Here is a 13,593-nt window from a genome sequence, read left to right as displayed (position 1 = left end):
AATGTACCTTTAAGGATGGAAGTTATGAGCAATTACAGATTTCAAGCTCTACAACTCTCTGTATGTTCATGCTGGCCCGGCTCACAGTCGGGACTGTGGGTGACAACTCCTCTACAGTTAAGTGTCCTGCACATGTGAGTGTTCCATCAATTGCTTAAGTCAACTAGCAAGGTGTCCCACCCTGGCATGCCCAACAAGACAATCATGAAGTTGTAAATGATCATAAATATCAGGGAACAGGGATCTTTTATGGTCACATATACTTAATTACAATTATTCTTAAATTAGAACTCCAGAATTAAAATCTGGGAACTTTTTGAGTTCTCCCAGCAACAACAAGGATGTATAGAGGTCAATCTTGAATAATCGAATGCCTGCTAATTTGATTGCCTAGATTTCCAGTCATTAGCCAAGCAGTCTTCCAAATTAAGACATCCGGTCTCCTTCAATTTTCCACTTAAACCAGAACACAGAAGAATAGACTTGACCAGTCAACTTGGGATAAATTACCCATGAAAATGATTTCGGGTGTATGGCTAGGTAGTCATACAGTGTGCCATGAAAAACCAATGCTGCTACTTCATGGAAGTTTCATGGACTCAGATTCTCAGGGAATTACCTTAACTCTCCTGATCTAGGTTGTTGAAAATGGGTCACAAATTTTAAATGTGCATTTGGTTTCTTCTTAAATGACTAGAAGCAAAATTTTTGCACATTTCCCTTTGAGTGTCTAAGGTATTGTGTACTAACTTCATAACCTTTGACTATAATATGAAAGATGCCATGTAGGATACATATTTAGGATATATAGAGTACATAATCACAATTAAAACTCAAGAAATTCTCAGTTCATATAATTTATTGCAGTTAGCACACAGTTTAAAAATTCACCAACACACCAATAGTACAAAACTAAACAGCATTATAAGTTATTCCCCCCTCAGGAAAATAAAACATACTATGATTGTCAAAGCTAGATGTCAGTCTAAGTTTTAGAACGAAGGAAGAATGTGAAACTAATAAAAGGAAAAAGCAACCACTCACAATGACCACAAAAAGAAAATCCAAAAGAAAGTCCATTTTCTCAGACATTGATTGTCTTCTCTAAATTAATAAAAATTATTTTAACATAAACTGTATTTAAAAAAAAAACTAGAAACTTTTCAAGTAACTAAAGATAATGCTCCAAGGCCATTTTCACAGCTTTTTTTTTGTTTGTTTGTTTGCTTTAAATGCCATTACAGCCAAATTAACACACATTTGACCAAATATTTCCAAAACAGTCCAGCAACACACAATGGAGTTTTCCATTCAGTATCTTAAGCACAAAAATAGGCTATGTTTACAGTAGTTAAGGCGATCAAATTTTAAACAAAAGCAATTAAAAAAAAAAAAGGGAAAAACAGCAAACGTTTTCCATGCTACTCCCATAGACCTTATTTGTAAGTGCAAGACAGGAAAACAAACACTGTGCAAAATGCTTTTGCCCTGGTGCCGGTCATTAAACCACACGTAGGGCTGCAGCCTCTGCTGCCGTGATACACATAGTCCACTAACCCCCTTCCCCATGTCAATCAAGGCATCCAGTCCTTTCAGCCTGGGGCTTTTTCAGTCCATAGAATCTTTTCATGAGTTGGGGGGGATGGGTGTTGGAGGCGGGGAGGGAGGGTTAGGAAGAGAAGGGGAAAAAAGAAAAGGGGAGCAAAAAAAAGAAAGAATGACCTATTGTCAATTTGTGCAGTAGTTATTCTAAAAATGCTCAACTGGGTAAATGTGTACACCTAAACTTTGAGCTGGCATGGGTTTTGTGCAATTAGAAGTTTGTTATGAATGCACACTGCACATGCAAATCTTTAAGCCGTTTGTAAACATTTATATTTTCCTTGTTATGTAGCGAAGTTATCAATTTGCAGCTTAAGTTTTTATTCAGCTTAACAGTTTCAACTTAAAGACAGTGGGAAAGTCAATTTAAATTATATAAAATAAAAATAAAAACAGTGCATTTATGTTCTTCATAACACCAGTTTTTCCCCAAATGGTGCTATTTTTCTAAGGAAATTAAATAATTTTAAACTCACTTGTTAAAGTTATACAAGGCAAACAAAGACAAAAAATATATTGAAACTCATGCATTTCTGTAGCGTTAATATTTACTTTTCAAGACTCAACTAAGAGCATCAACACAACCTGTCAAGTTCTTTGACACCCCCCCAGCCCATGTAATCAATTACAGTATACAGTAACAGTAATTCACATTTTTTAACACACAGTTCAACACTGCTGAAGCTGCAATATCCTTTTTCATCCCAAGCAAACCTTCACAAAGACAGCGTCCCAGTGACCCCAGTGTACTTGCAGAGCTTCTCTCATTGGGAACCGTCAGAAAACCAGAAGTTGCCACAGAAAGTTTTTAAGTCAACTGCTTGTTTAAAAATAGATAATCCAGCATTTCAGAAATTTTCCATTTGGGTCTAAAAGCATTCAGGTTTCCAACAGCCAGAAAGGATTCATGCAATTTGAGACATATAAAGAGGCTAATAAAACTGGAGGGTATTTCTACTTTAAAAAAACAAAGAAAGGAGAAAGAAAAGAGCGCTCAAGACAATGCAGTGTCGACAGAATTAAGCCCTATGGAAGCATTTTGTGATAGGACGATTTGTTTCAAAGGTTCTTACTGGCTTACTTCCACTAACCCCTAACCCCTGGAAAGAAAAACACCTCTCTATTCTCTGACTTGCTCTAAAGTTTCTGTTCTCAGAATGCTAAATTAGTGAGATTCTCATGCTACTCTAAAGTGCAAAAACAAGTTAATACCCCAACTTTTGAGTTCCAGGAAACAAGACTGCTTTTAGACCGTACCACGACTATATAGAGATCTATGTATATATATGTGTATATATATATTATTTATATATATATAAAATTATTTCCAAAGTTCTTGAGAGCTATCTTCTAAGGTCCAGTCTCTGACAGTGGGCAAGCTCAGCGCTTCGCTTTTGACAGACAAGGAGCTCACCAGCTCACAGTGGAACTTGCGGATGTGCCTGTACAGGTCCCCGGACTGCGTGAACCTGCGCTCGCACCACTTGCAGGCGTGTGGCTTCTCGCGTGTGTGCACCACGGCATGGCGGCTCAGGTTGTGCGAGTACTGGAAGCTCTTGCCGCACTGGGTACACGTGTAGGGCTTCTCGCCCGAGTGAGTCCTCTCGTGGCGCTTGAGTGTGTACATGCAAGAGAAAGTCTTGCCGCACAGCGAGCAGGTGGGCACGTTGACGTCGGCGGCAGGCTTGCTGCGCAGGCCGTCCTGCTCACGGAAGTGCGTGCTCAGGTGGATCTGCAGGATGTGCGGGCTGGGGAAGACCTTGTTGCACAGCGGGCACATGAAGATCTGGCCGGCCGGGCTCAGGATGTTGGAGACGTAGGGCAGCAGGCTGCTCTCCATGCCGCCCTCCACCGGCACGCGCTCGGTCTCCGGGCTCATCATCTCATCATCACTGGCTTTGTCCTCCCGCTCGAGCTCCCTCAGGACCGAGTCCTCCCTCAGCGGAGCCAGATGGGCCGGCTCATACTGTACCCTGCTATTAGCGCTCGCACTCTCTTTCACAGCGCTATGTTCCATGTCATACTCATTAGTGCCAACATCACTCTCATCACAGGACGCTTCTTTCTCCACCTTCACCTGCACCAGGTTGCTTCTCAGCACGTCCTGTGAAGAGAAATAAGAGCTGTTCAGATTTTCAACTCCTGAAAGGCTGGACTTGACAGACAGGTCCAGCACACAGTCAGCATCTGCTGAATCCCTCACGGAGGTGACAGACCTCTGGGACAAAGACTCTGTGGAGCTGCAGGGGCTGGCTACTGTTTTTCCAGCTGCCGTGGCGTGTGGCTCAGCCTCTCCGCCGGCCTGGGGGAGGCCTGTGGAGTCTGAGGGCAATCGCATCCACATGTTCCCAGGCTCGGCAGCCAAGTCCCTTTTGCTGGGCAAGATGTTCAATTTTTCATCTTCTCCTTCATCCTCATCACTGGGCAAATCGCCGGCCATGTGGCTGCTGCCATCCGAGAGGCTCTCGACTTTGTCTGAACAACTTGAAGCATCTTCCTCCTTCTTGGTGCTGTCTGCCTCCGTGGTGGCTTTCTCTTTCAGCTTCTTTTTGCAGACTTTGACAATGTCATACATGTGGAGATAACTGGCAGCTGCTAGCACGTCTTCAATGGGCAAGTCTTTGAACTGGAGTTTCCCTTCATACATGAATTCAAGCAGGAGAGCGAAAGCTGGGGCTGTAACAATGTCGCTGTTCAGATGAACAATGTCTCTTTTGTCCAGCTGGTCCTTGTAAAAGAGGTGGAAATACATGCTGCATGAAGCCAGTACAGCTCGGTGCGCTCGGAACTGGGCATCTCCCACCAGAACAGTGCAGTCACAAAGAAAACCCTGATGTCTCTGCTCGCTCAGACATTGCAGCAAATGTCTGCTGTGGTCTGGAAACTCCATACTGTCTTCATAACCTGGGAAGAGAGAAATTTCTCATGAAAGCCTGGTCAGGAACAACTTTGCAACACTCTGGTCCCCACTTAAAAAAAAAACAATCAGCTTGGGCCGCCGAAGTACACGTCCCTGAATTTTAATCAGGATTATGACCCAAAGGCTACCAGATCACACGCACGAAACCTAAACGCGAAAACAATGATGTACACCTTCCAAACTTCCTTATGCCAGCCAAACAGACTCTGATGCATCTCCATGTGCCTTGAACTTTTTCGGTCAAGTTTTTAAAAGCCTTAATTTCAGAACAGTCTCTAAACTGGCAAGAATTTAAGATCTCTTTCAGAAGGAGAAATCAACTCTACCCACCAAATTATGTCCTGCAAACCCTACAGAACAGCTTTAATTTCAATGGGAACAACTCCTATAAGGAACAAAGAAAAGTCCCAAACACAGTCTGGGAGATTTCATAAAACTTGTTCAGCCACCCTTTTTATACTATTACTTTTGGTACTCGACTGCACTTAGAAAGCACAATTTAAACACACATTTGGCTGAATCAAGAAAAAAAAAAGAAAACTGCATAATTAGTCCAGAAATTAGCAAACAACTTACTTTTAAAGTCAGAGTGTTAACAACAACAAAGGCCCTGTGTATAAAAACAGATGTTAATGCCTTAAGATCTGCAGGTACAGCACACATGTACGAGATCAGAAAGAACGACACCAACAGATGGAAAAGATCATCTTTACTATGAACAAATCCAAATTTTTTTCAATGAATTGAGAAAAAAAATGGTTACATTTCTTTCTAAAATCTGTATATCTAGGATATTAGGAAACAAAAGGGTTTTATTTAACTCTGAAAATTCTCATCTAAACTTTGATCAATGGCAAGGCAAAATGAGTTCCATATTAAAATTAATTCAAACTTTTAAATAAAGGCATGTTATGTTCAGATGAAACTTAAAAGCTTTACGGTTCACCAACCCCAAAAGCCTTGCTAGAAAAAGAAAAACTTTTTTTTTCCTTCTGACTCTGCCTTACCTCATTCAACAGAATATACTTTGTTTCAACATAACTTGATATATTTTGTTTTCCCACTAGCTTCTATTCTCCCAATTGCATTGTCGCCCTTGTTTTCTGGGGAAGGAGCGTCTAGTGGTGGGAGAGGAAAGGTGAAGATGTACAAAGGGTCAGAATTCAACTGCAAAATTCAACTCCTTAAAAATAATGAAAACCCGACTTCCCCTTTCCTGTAACCAGAAGCAAGGAAGGTGCCACACCAAGCGTCTCAGAAAGTGCTTTTTGGGAATGGATACATAAATACTCAGAATTACTTACCTACTTTTTCTACTTTGCCCAAGATGGACTGAAACTTTCACCCTAATCCCAAATACATTGCTAGAATAAAGCAAGATGCCACTGCTAGAATAAACCAAGATTTACAATACAATCACTTTAAGTGCCCCACAGCTAACATCAATCCTAATCCTGAGAGGTCTAAAAATAAAGATTGGAGGGCAGCTCACAAGGTAGCCGTGATCAAATTAGGAGGCTGAGAGGACAGAGAGGGACGAAGAAGGAAGCTTATAAACATCTGATCCAGCTGACTGTGGCCATATGGCAGCTGCTGCCCAGATAAAGAGATTAAGAATAGAGGACTGCCATTACAGCTGTCTGGCCAATTCAGGCGGCTCAAATCTACAAGTTCTAAATTAGTCACTAACACAAAAACTCCTGCAAATAATTATTGTTATGCTGAAATAAAAGATCTCTTAAACATATATTTGAAAGAGAAATGAGGAAACCAGTCAAACTATTCTCCTGGGGACAAAAGTTTTTTTTCTTCTTTTGAAAAAAACCTTCGGTTTCAAAAGCACTACAGCTGTATGTTTCAGTAGTGCTGAATGTTTTGAAGAATAAAGTTTCACAGTGGAATTAATTACACAACAATCTAGCTTCTTAACTTGAATAATCTTCTCATATAAGTTTTGAATGCTGGATTCCAGTTTACTATTTCTCCCTCCCATCCCCACCCCCCACCCCAAAGCAAAAGGAATCTAAAAAGCAGTGAACAACAAAAAGCATTTTAATCCGAAGTGATCTCAAAAACCAATAGTTCAAAGCCTTGCTTAACATTTCAAAACTTGAAATTTTTCTGTGTATTATTTACTTGCTCAAGCAAAAGGGATAGGTAAATTAAAACTAAAAAAACCCAAGACTTTGAACTCCAGTAAGATGTTCATTTAATACTCAATTTCATATATTATTCCTAAACTGGGTTAAAAAAGTAATGTGATTTTTTAAAATTAAATAAACAAAACACCAAAACAGAAATATGCTCAATCTAATCTCTTGCTACTCCTACCTTTAGGACACATAAACCTGATTAAGTCCTTTCCTCTGAGTCTTGCTGGCTCCAGGTCTGTTACATCGGTGGAAAAAAAGCAGACTAAGAGAGACAGATGCAAAGTGGAGATGTTAGAGAGGAATGAGACACCTTCTCCACCGCAGATCCGCACACACTAACTCCCTGTCTGTGTGTTAGAATAAAAGGCTGAGGGATGGCAGGCTGTCAGCTGCTCTGACATCATGTTCAGATGGAAATGCTACCTCCAGCTGTGCTCCTTTTAATGCCATATGCTACTCCTCTACACTCCTGCCACCAGCTTTTTCTTAGGAGAACTTTTCTCTTCTGTTAGTATAAACAAAATACTTCAAAGTCTCCCTTTTTCCCCAAACTTTCTAACAGAAGAAATTGAAAAACTCAGCATATGGAGTTCTACTGTATTTATGGAATAGCAACACTTCTGTCTGAAGTTGGTGGACTGGCTTACATACTGACAGCACACTCAAGCCACGGTGCTATTCAGGAAATCCAGATTCACTTTTATTCAACTCCAACGTTTAGTTTCAAAGGCAGCTTAGGGTATTTTTAAACCAACCCATTCCACATCTCCAGTCCCATTTCAACATTATTAGAGTACTTTCATTTTTTTTTCTCCTGAGATAATGGTATACATGTCTTAGAATGTTTCAAGACCGTTCCAAACTATTACTTCAGCCTGGTTCACCTTATTATTTCATTCTTATTTAACTACCTTCTCAGTAAAATTTCTCACACTGCCCGTTAATGCAAATTTCAATTCTCAGTATCAACAAGCTGAAACTGCACTTTCTGAAATCCAGGAAAGTGCGCCTTCAGTTCAGTGAGACAGTTAATGAACTGACACAACCTGCTACCGCCACTTAAAATGAATGCTGCCCTGCACAAATGACTTTCTGCTCAGAAAAAGCAGAACTCTGTCTTCCCCTTGATCTGTGTCCCGTAACCATCTTTTTTTGGGTCACTCTGTAATGTTCACGATCACAAGAAAACCTTTCAGAGGGAAAGGGGGTGGTGGGAAGCCAGGTTTAGTAAGTTTGGGAACTTTTTAGCCAGATTTTTGGGTCTTCCCCAAGGGCTGATTAAATTGTAACGCAACCCGGGCAAGGTGACCGGTGTTCGGCAAGGTGCTGCGACATCTGTGAATGTCACATGCATCTGAACAGACTCTCGGGAGGGTGAGGAGCAGGAGAGGAGCCGGGGCCTGGGCATAGGTCGCAGCCCTGGTAACAAGCACTCTGTTCTCATTAGAGACCCACGGCCCCATCCTGTCCTCCTCGCTTCTCTTAAGTACAAACCTAACTTTCTCTAACTTCGCGACGAATACCACCACCACGAGTGCCTACTTCGGAAATAAATTTCCCTCGGCCACAGCACCGACGCCCTGCCAACCCTAGTCCGTCCTCACAGATCGGACTTCGAGTCCGCACTGGCCGCGGCGCGGCGGGCGGCGGCGTGTGAGTCCCAAGCAGCGCCGGGACCTGGAGGTTCCGTGGGCCGGGGGTTCCGGTTTTCGGGGAGGTGGGGGCGAGGGTGCGGAGGGGTGGGGATGCAAATCTTAACGTAGCTGGCTGTGCACAAAACGCACGGGAAAGAGGAAGGTTAAACCACAGGGAAGGAGGCGGCGGGCGTAGAGCCGGTGCAGCAGGAAAACACCTTCGGCACTACCGCGAGCGCAGAGCCGGGTCACGGCAACAAAAGAAAAGTCGAAAGAAACGGCCGGGTGGCGGCCCGCGCCCGGCCCCGCCCGCGCGCTGCACCGGCCCCGAGCGCAGCGTCCCGGTGCAGCTGCGGCGCCCAGGCCCCCTCCCCCCGCGCGCCCCCCCGCTCCGAGGCGCCGCAGCTGCACCGACCGGCCGCCCGCCGCAGCTGCGCCGGCCGGGGCGCCGCGCCGAGCCCGCAACGCGACCCGCAGCTGCGGCGGCCCGGCGCGCGGCCTCCCGCAGCTGCGCCCCCGCCCCCCCCCCCCCCAACTAACTCCGCTCGGGGGCGCCCCCGCCGCCCTAGCCCCCGGCCGCCGCGCAGCTGGCGCCCCCGCCCGCGGGCCGGCGCGGAGGGCGCGGGTCGGCCGGGCCGGCGCCGGGACTCACACGGAGCGGCCCTAAGTCACCGCGTCCCCGCCGCCGCGTCCTCCGCCTCCTCCTCCTCCTCCGCCTCCGCCTCCCGGCCGCCGCCGCCGCCGCCGCTGCCGCCGCCGGACTTGGTGGGCTTCCTCCTCCTGCGGCCCCCCTCCCTCCCGGCCCCCCCGCCCCCCGGCCCCGTCGCCCGCTCCCTGCCCCGCCCGCCCACCCCGCTGGCAGCCGGAGGAGCGCGGCGGAGCGCAGAGGGCCCCACTCTCAACGGCTCCCCATGGCAGCAGCCCAGCGGCGGCCGCAGCCTGCCAAACACAGCGAGGGAGCGAGCTCGGAGCGAGCGCGGACCGGCGGGGGGCGGGGGACGGGCCGCGGGGGAGGGGCGGGGGCGGAGGACGCACACGCACGCACGCGGCGGCGCCGGCCAGATGTTGCCTCCCCGCCCGCCTGGCCCCTCTACCCACCGCCTCCCTCCCTCCCTCCCGGTGCCGGGCTCCTGCTATTGACCGAGAGCGGCGGACCCCGCGCTCCCGCCCGCCCCCAGCCCGCAGGCTCCTCCAATAGAAGGGCGGCTTTTCAGGGGGCGGGGAAAGAGGCGGGCAATCGTCGGACTGACGGGTTGTCCTGGCCAGTGGGCGAGGTGAACGGGAGCTGCCGCTCGCGCGCGCCAATCACCGGCAGAAATTGTTGGGGTGGGCGGAGCCGGGGTGGGAGCGCGCGGGGCGGAGTCGGCGGCGCGGCGGCGGTGGCGGCAGCGGCGCCCCTCTGGTGACTTGGCCGTGAGAAAGTGAAAGGAGCCCGCAGGCGGCGGCGACAGCTGGGCTGGGAGGGGCCTGTTTCCAGGCCTGTGTCCTCGCGCGCCCCGGGGGCGCGGCGCGAGCGTTTCGGTGCGCATCGTGACAACCAGAAGCACACTTTGAAACCTAGTGGAGCGGGCTGCTCCGAGTACGCAGGTGCTCTAGGCACGCAGGGCACCAGGGGACGCCGGACGCCGCGGGCCCGGACGGCGGCTCCCCGCCCCCCACTGCGGCGCCACCGCCCAGGTGTGGCTCGCCGGGCGCGGGGACGGTTCACCCGACCGCAGCCCGTCCCCAGGTGGTCGGGGTGCGGCGGCCGCGCGGCCCGAAGGCGGCTGGGCAGGCAGAGCCTCCTGTCACTTCGGTGCTTCCCTGGTCCCAGTGGACATTCCCAAGTGACCAGATTTTAGGGAACCACAGTGAAATTGATACTTGTTAGAAGCCTTAGCCTCATTCCTTAATTGGTACGTATCAAGCCACCGCGCTCACCGACCGAGGGAAGACGTCAAACCGCTGTGTGGCCGTCCTGCCCTTCAAGTAAACTTTTATGCGATTCCCCTTCTTTCAATTTAACTGTGTTAGTCACGGCCACGAAGAGCGTGGAAACTTTTACCCTCAAGGAATTGGAGATCTTGTTGAGGACGCAAGAACTACGAGTAAAAAGTTGAATAACGAGTTCAAAAAAAAGGTTCAAGAACATAAAATAGGAAACTGCAGAGTGAAGGAGTCAGTACACTAGTAATTGTCAAATGAAATGTGTTTATTCTTCGCTAAGTGAACTGGGACTGGCAAGCCTGTTGCTAGCCAACTTGCCAGGAGACCTTTCAACTGGGCAAAATGTGGTTTCACTTTGTTCCAGGTCAAATGGGTAAACTAAGTTGAAAGTATTGTGTGGGCAAATCAGACATGTTGAATTACTAATGAAGTGAAAAGAGGAGCACACAAATTCCTGGAACTGAAATACTATTGAAATATCCTGTTAAGCGCTAGTGATATCTCTACTCTTCCCTCAACCTTTACAGATGCCCTTATGAGTGATCGCTGAGGTCACTGCCATCCTGTGATAGCTAGAGATTTTTATTCCATGAAATTTTGTTGTATCCGTGCTTTTGATGAATTCTAGGTCTTTTAGTCTGTTGGTAGAAGGCCAGATTTCAACCTGACCTGTTACAAGTTTGGGAAATTTATAAATGTTCTTGATGGATGAAACACACCAAAAAAAAAAAAAAAAGATGTGAAAAGGAGTCCATGCTATGCCAATAAGTTCAGGAGAAAAAAGGAAAAAGAAATGTTCCCATTCTCAAAGCTGTTTCTCACCTACTAAAAGTTAAAGAGAAAGAAACAGATCTCTGAATGAATGGACATAAAGTAATTGATAGTGTCAAGATACTGAATAATAAATTCACCAAAAATTAGAACATTCAGATTACCTAAAAACGTTTAGAAACTCTGTGGCATGTAGAGCAAAGTCACAGCTCCAACAAAAGATATTTACAGAACGTACCTACAGGTACAATAATAGATGTGTTGGGGAGGCTTTGATGCATCAAAAGTTGTATTATTTTCTGGATGCAACAATCATTACTAGAATCCATTTTGAGAGCTGAGTGGTGTAGCCAGGAAGTACAGATTAAATGGGTATTTAAGGAAGCAAGTACATTGTCCCTCAGTTATGTAAAAGATTTTATAAATTTATGGAAATGCATGGAATATTCATAGATTGTCAGCATTAATAAAAACATTTCTGGAGTATTTATTGTGCTCAAGGAAGGTACCTTAATGGAATATGGAAGACAACCAAAAAAGTTTGAGACATTTTCTCTCCTTCCTGGGGTTTAAACTTAGTTGTGAAAAAAATGGTGTAAATATATACAAACCTGAAACAACAGAGAAGCTAAGTAACAATATAGAATGTGAATGTCAGAGCTAAATATAATATTAGTTGTTACAACCCTCTTACCCCTGGTTCCCGGTGTAGTTATATTTTCTGTGCCCTTTTTTCACTTAAAAAAATTTTTCTTTTTTACTCTTTTGAGTTCTTTAAAAGTGTCACCACTCTTACTGTATAGATAGATGGTACTTTTAGTTGTCTCTGGAAAATCTTCAACATACAAATTGTAAATAAATAAATAAAACTTTTTATTGAGCACCCTTTGGCACCAGAGAAGGTAGTAAGTCAGACTTTAAATAGCCCCCCTCAAGTAAGCTCCTCAAAGTAGGGTGTGGTTACCTCTACACTATAGGCTTAGCAAATTTCCAAGACACAAAACTACTTGACAGAATTTGAGAGCCAATAATCTTTCTGTTTTTTCTCTCTCAGTGGGAAAAAATGTACAGTCTCTAAACTATTAGAAAAATACACCATTGCTTCCCTCTGGAGGAATCCCAATTCTGTACAGTTCAAACTAATCCATCCTTTTCTGGGAATTAAAAATGATTCAAGTCAACCTAACCATCTATGGTCAGATTTTCTGCCATAGAAAAAGTTTTGTATTCTAATAACACATGCATGTTGACCAATAACAATTTAACAGTGTAAAATATTGAAGGACCAAATCAACTTAAATTTGATGAGCAACTCCATAAAGTGAATGTCTGACTTTTAAATGTAAACCACAGGTCAAGTCTCTGGAAAAAAAAATCAGTGTTTTTATTACACTTTGTGCAATAGGTCATGTTGCAAAAGTTATCTAGGAAATTAATTTTTAAATATTGACTTTTTATAAACTTCATATGTAATTGAAATTTTTTCTTAAAACACTAGGGAGGCAATCATTAATAATAAAAGACCAGAGTCCAACGTGTAGTATTTTAAATACAGTAACTATAAAATGTAACAAATGTAATGAAATGTAAGTAGAAATCAGCCTGGTTTTGAATCTAGAGAGATGAAATACAGAAAGATGATAATTTGTTCAAGCTTCTAGTAAACCTACTCAATTTCCATGTCACAGCATGTATGTAAAACTGTTCATTTATTTAGATTCTCTCTCTTTCCTCCTTCTCTTCTGTGTTAGAAATGAACAGGTTGAAATAGCCTAAAGGGAGGAGGAGACACAGAAACATAGGTGAGACAATAATTTAAAAAGTAAATGAACAAACTAGAGCGCACACCACAATAATGAAATGAACAGGGAGCATATTTCCTAAAGCATGGTTTTAAAAAATATTTATATAAAAAAATATTTATAATTCCCCAAAACACATTCTATACCAAATTACTCCTTGAGTTATAAATTCTGTAATACTTGAATCTATTTATTAAATTCCTGAACTGTGATAAGCCATAAATAGGAGATAACTCATCCTAATTCTCAGCTATGAAGACAAATCACATTACCATAAACTCCTGAGGAAAGGTCCTTAGCAGATTTACAAGGGGCATGGGGGATATACCCCTTATACTGAAAGCAGAATGAGCCCACACTGGTAATTCAAACCTGTCTCAAGGTTAAGGGCAGAGAGGAGCAAAAGACACAGTCTTCCCAGAACTGTTTGTGTAGCCAATTTTCAGTTGCTTACTGTAAATCAGTGCTTTTACACGACCATCATAAATCCAGAGACAGCATAATGGCTGGAGGAGGCTGATAGTTCAGACTTGGTTGAGACCAAGACTGGCCACTTTAGAGAATTTAGAAAGATAGCACAGAGCCTCTCAACCCACACCTCTTTCCTCCTGCTCAGTTTCTCTTTCTCTCTCTCTCTCTCTCTTCTCTCTGTTTCTCTCTCCACTCTCTCCTCTCTTTTTTTTTTCCTCTCCCTCTCCCCTTATCCCCTCCATAAATGTATTATGCCTATGGCATATGGAAGGAAAAAAGACATACAGTGATGCTTTTTAGTTACCTTTGTGCCT

General features: G+C 44.8%; 1 protein-coding gene and 1 long non-coding RNA gene across 7 annotated transcripts in view; both read right to left on the bottom strand.

Annotated features, from left to right (window-relative positions):
- Positions 1–841: 841 nt before the first annotated feature.
- ZBTB18 (zinc finger and BTB domain containing 18) lies at positions 842–9,181 on the bottom strand. Of its 6 annotated transcripts, XM_037013680.2 has the most exons (4): positions 8,962–9,092; positions 8,280–8,442; positions 6,854–6,937; positions 842–4,506 (listed from the first exon to the last, which is right to left on the bottom strand). In XM_037013680.2, the coding sequence occupies exons 3-4, from the start codon at positions 6,864–6,866 to the stop codon at positions 2,924–2,926; spliced, it is 1,596 nt and encodes a 531-aa protein (XP_036869575.1). In that variant the 5' UTR covers positions 6,867–6,937; positions 8,280–8,442; positions 8,962–9,092; the 3' UTR covers positions 842–2,923. The 6 variants fall into 6 exon arrangements, with proteins under 6 accessions (XP_036869575.1, XP_036869578.1, XP_073072812.1 ...); XM_037013683.2 differs by lacking the exon at positions 6,854–6,937; XM_073216712.1 differs by lacking the exons at positions 8,280–8,442; positions 8,962–9,092 and having other exon boundaries at positions 3,480–3,706; positions 3,819–4,506; positions 6,854–8,254.
- Positions 9,182–12,113: 2,932 nt separating this feature from the next.
- The window catches only part of LOC140844288 (uncharacterized), a 36,932-nt gene continuing 35,452 nt past the window's right edge, over positions 12,114–13,593 (bottom strand). The window contains exon 5 of the long non-coding RNA XR_012122446.1: positions 12,114–12,778. This is a non-coding gene — a long non-coding RNA (uncharacterized lncRNA). The remainder of the gene's footprint in view (positions 12,779–13,593) is intronic.

This window comes from Manis javanica, chromosome 11 (genome assembly GCF_040802235.1).
Source record: "Manis javanica isolate MJ-LG chromosome 11, MJ_LKY, whole genome shotgun sequence".
Taxonomy (NCBI): domain Eukaryota; kingdom Metazoa; phylum Chordata; class Mammalia; order Pholidota; family Manidae; genus Manis; species Manis javanica.
This window is presented reverse-complemented; position numbering and strand designations above follow the sequence as displayed.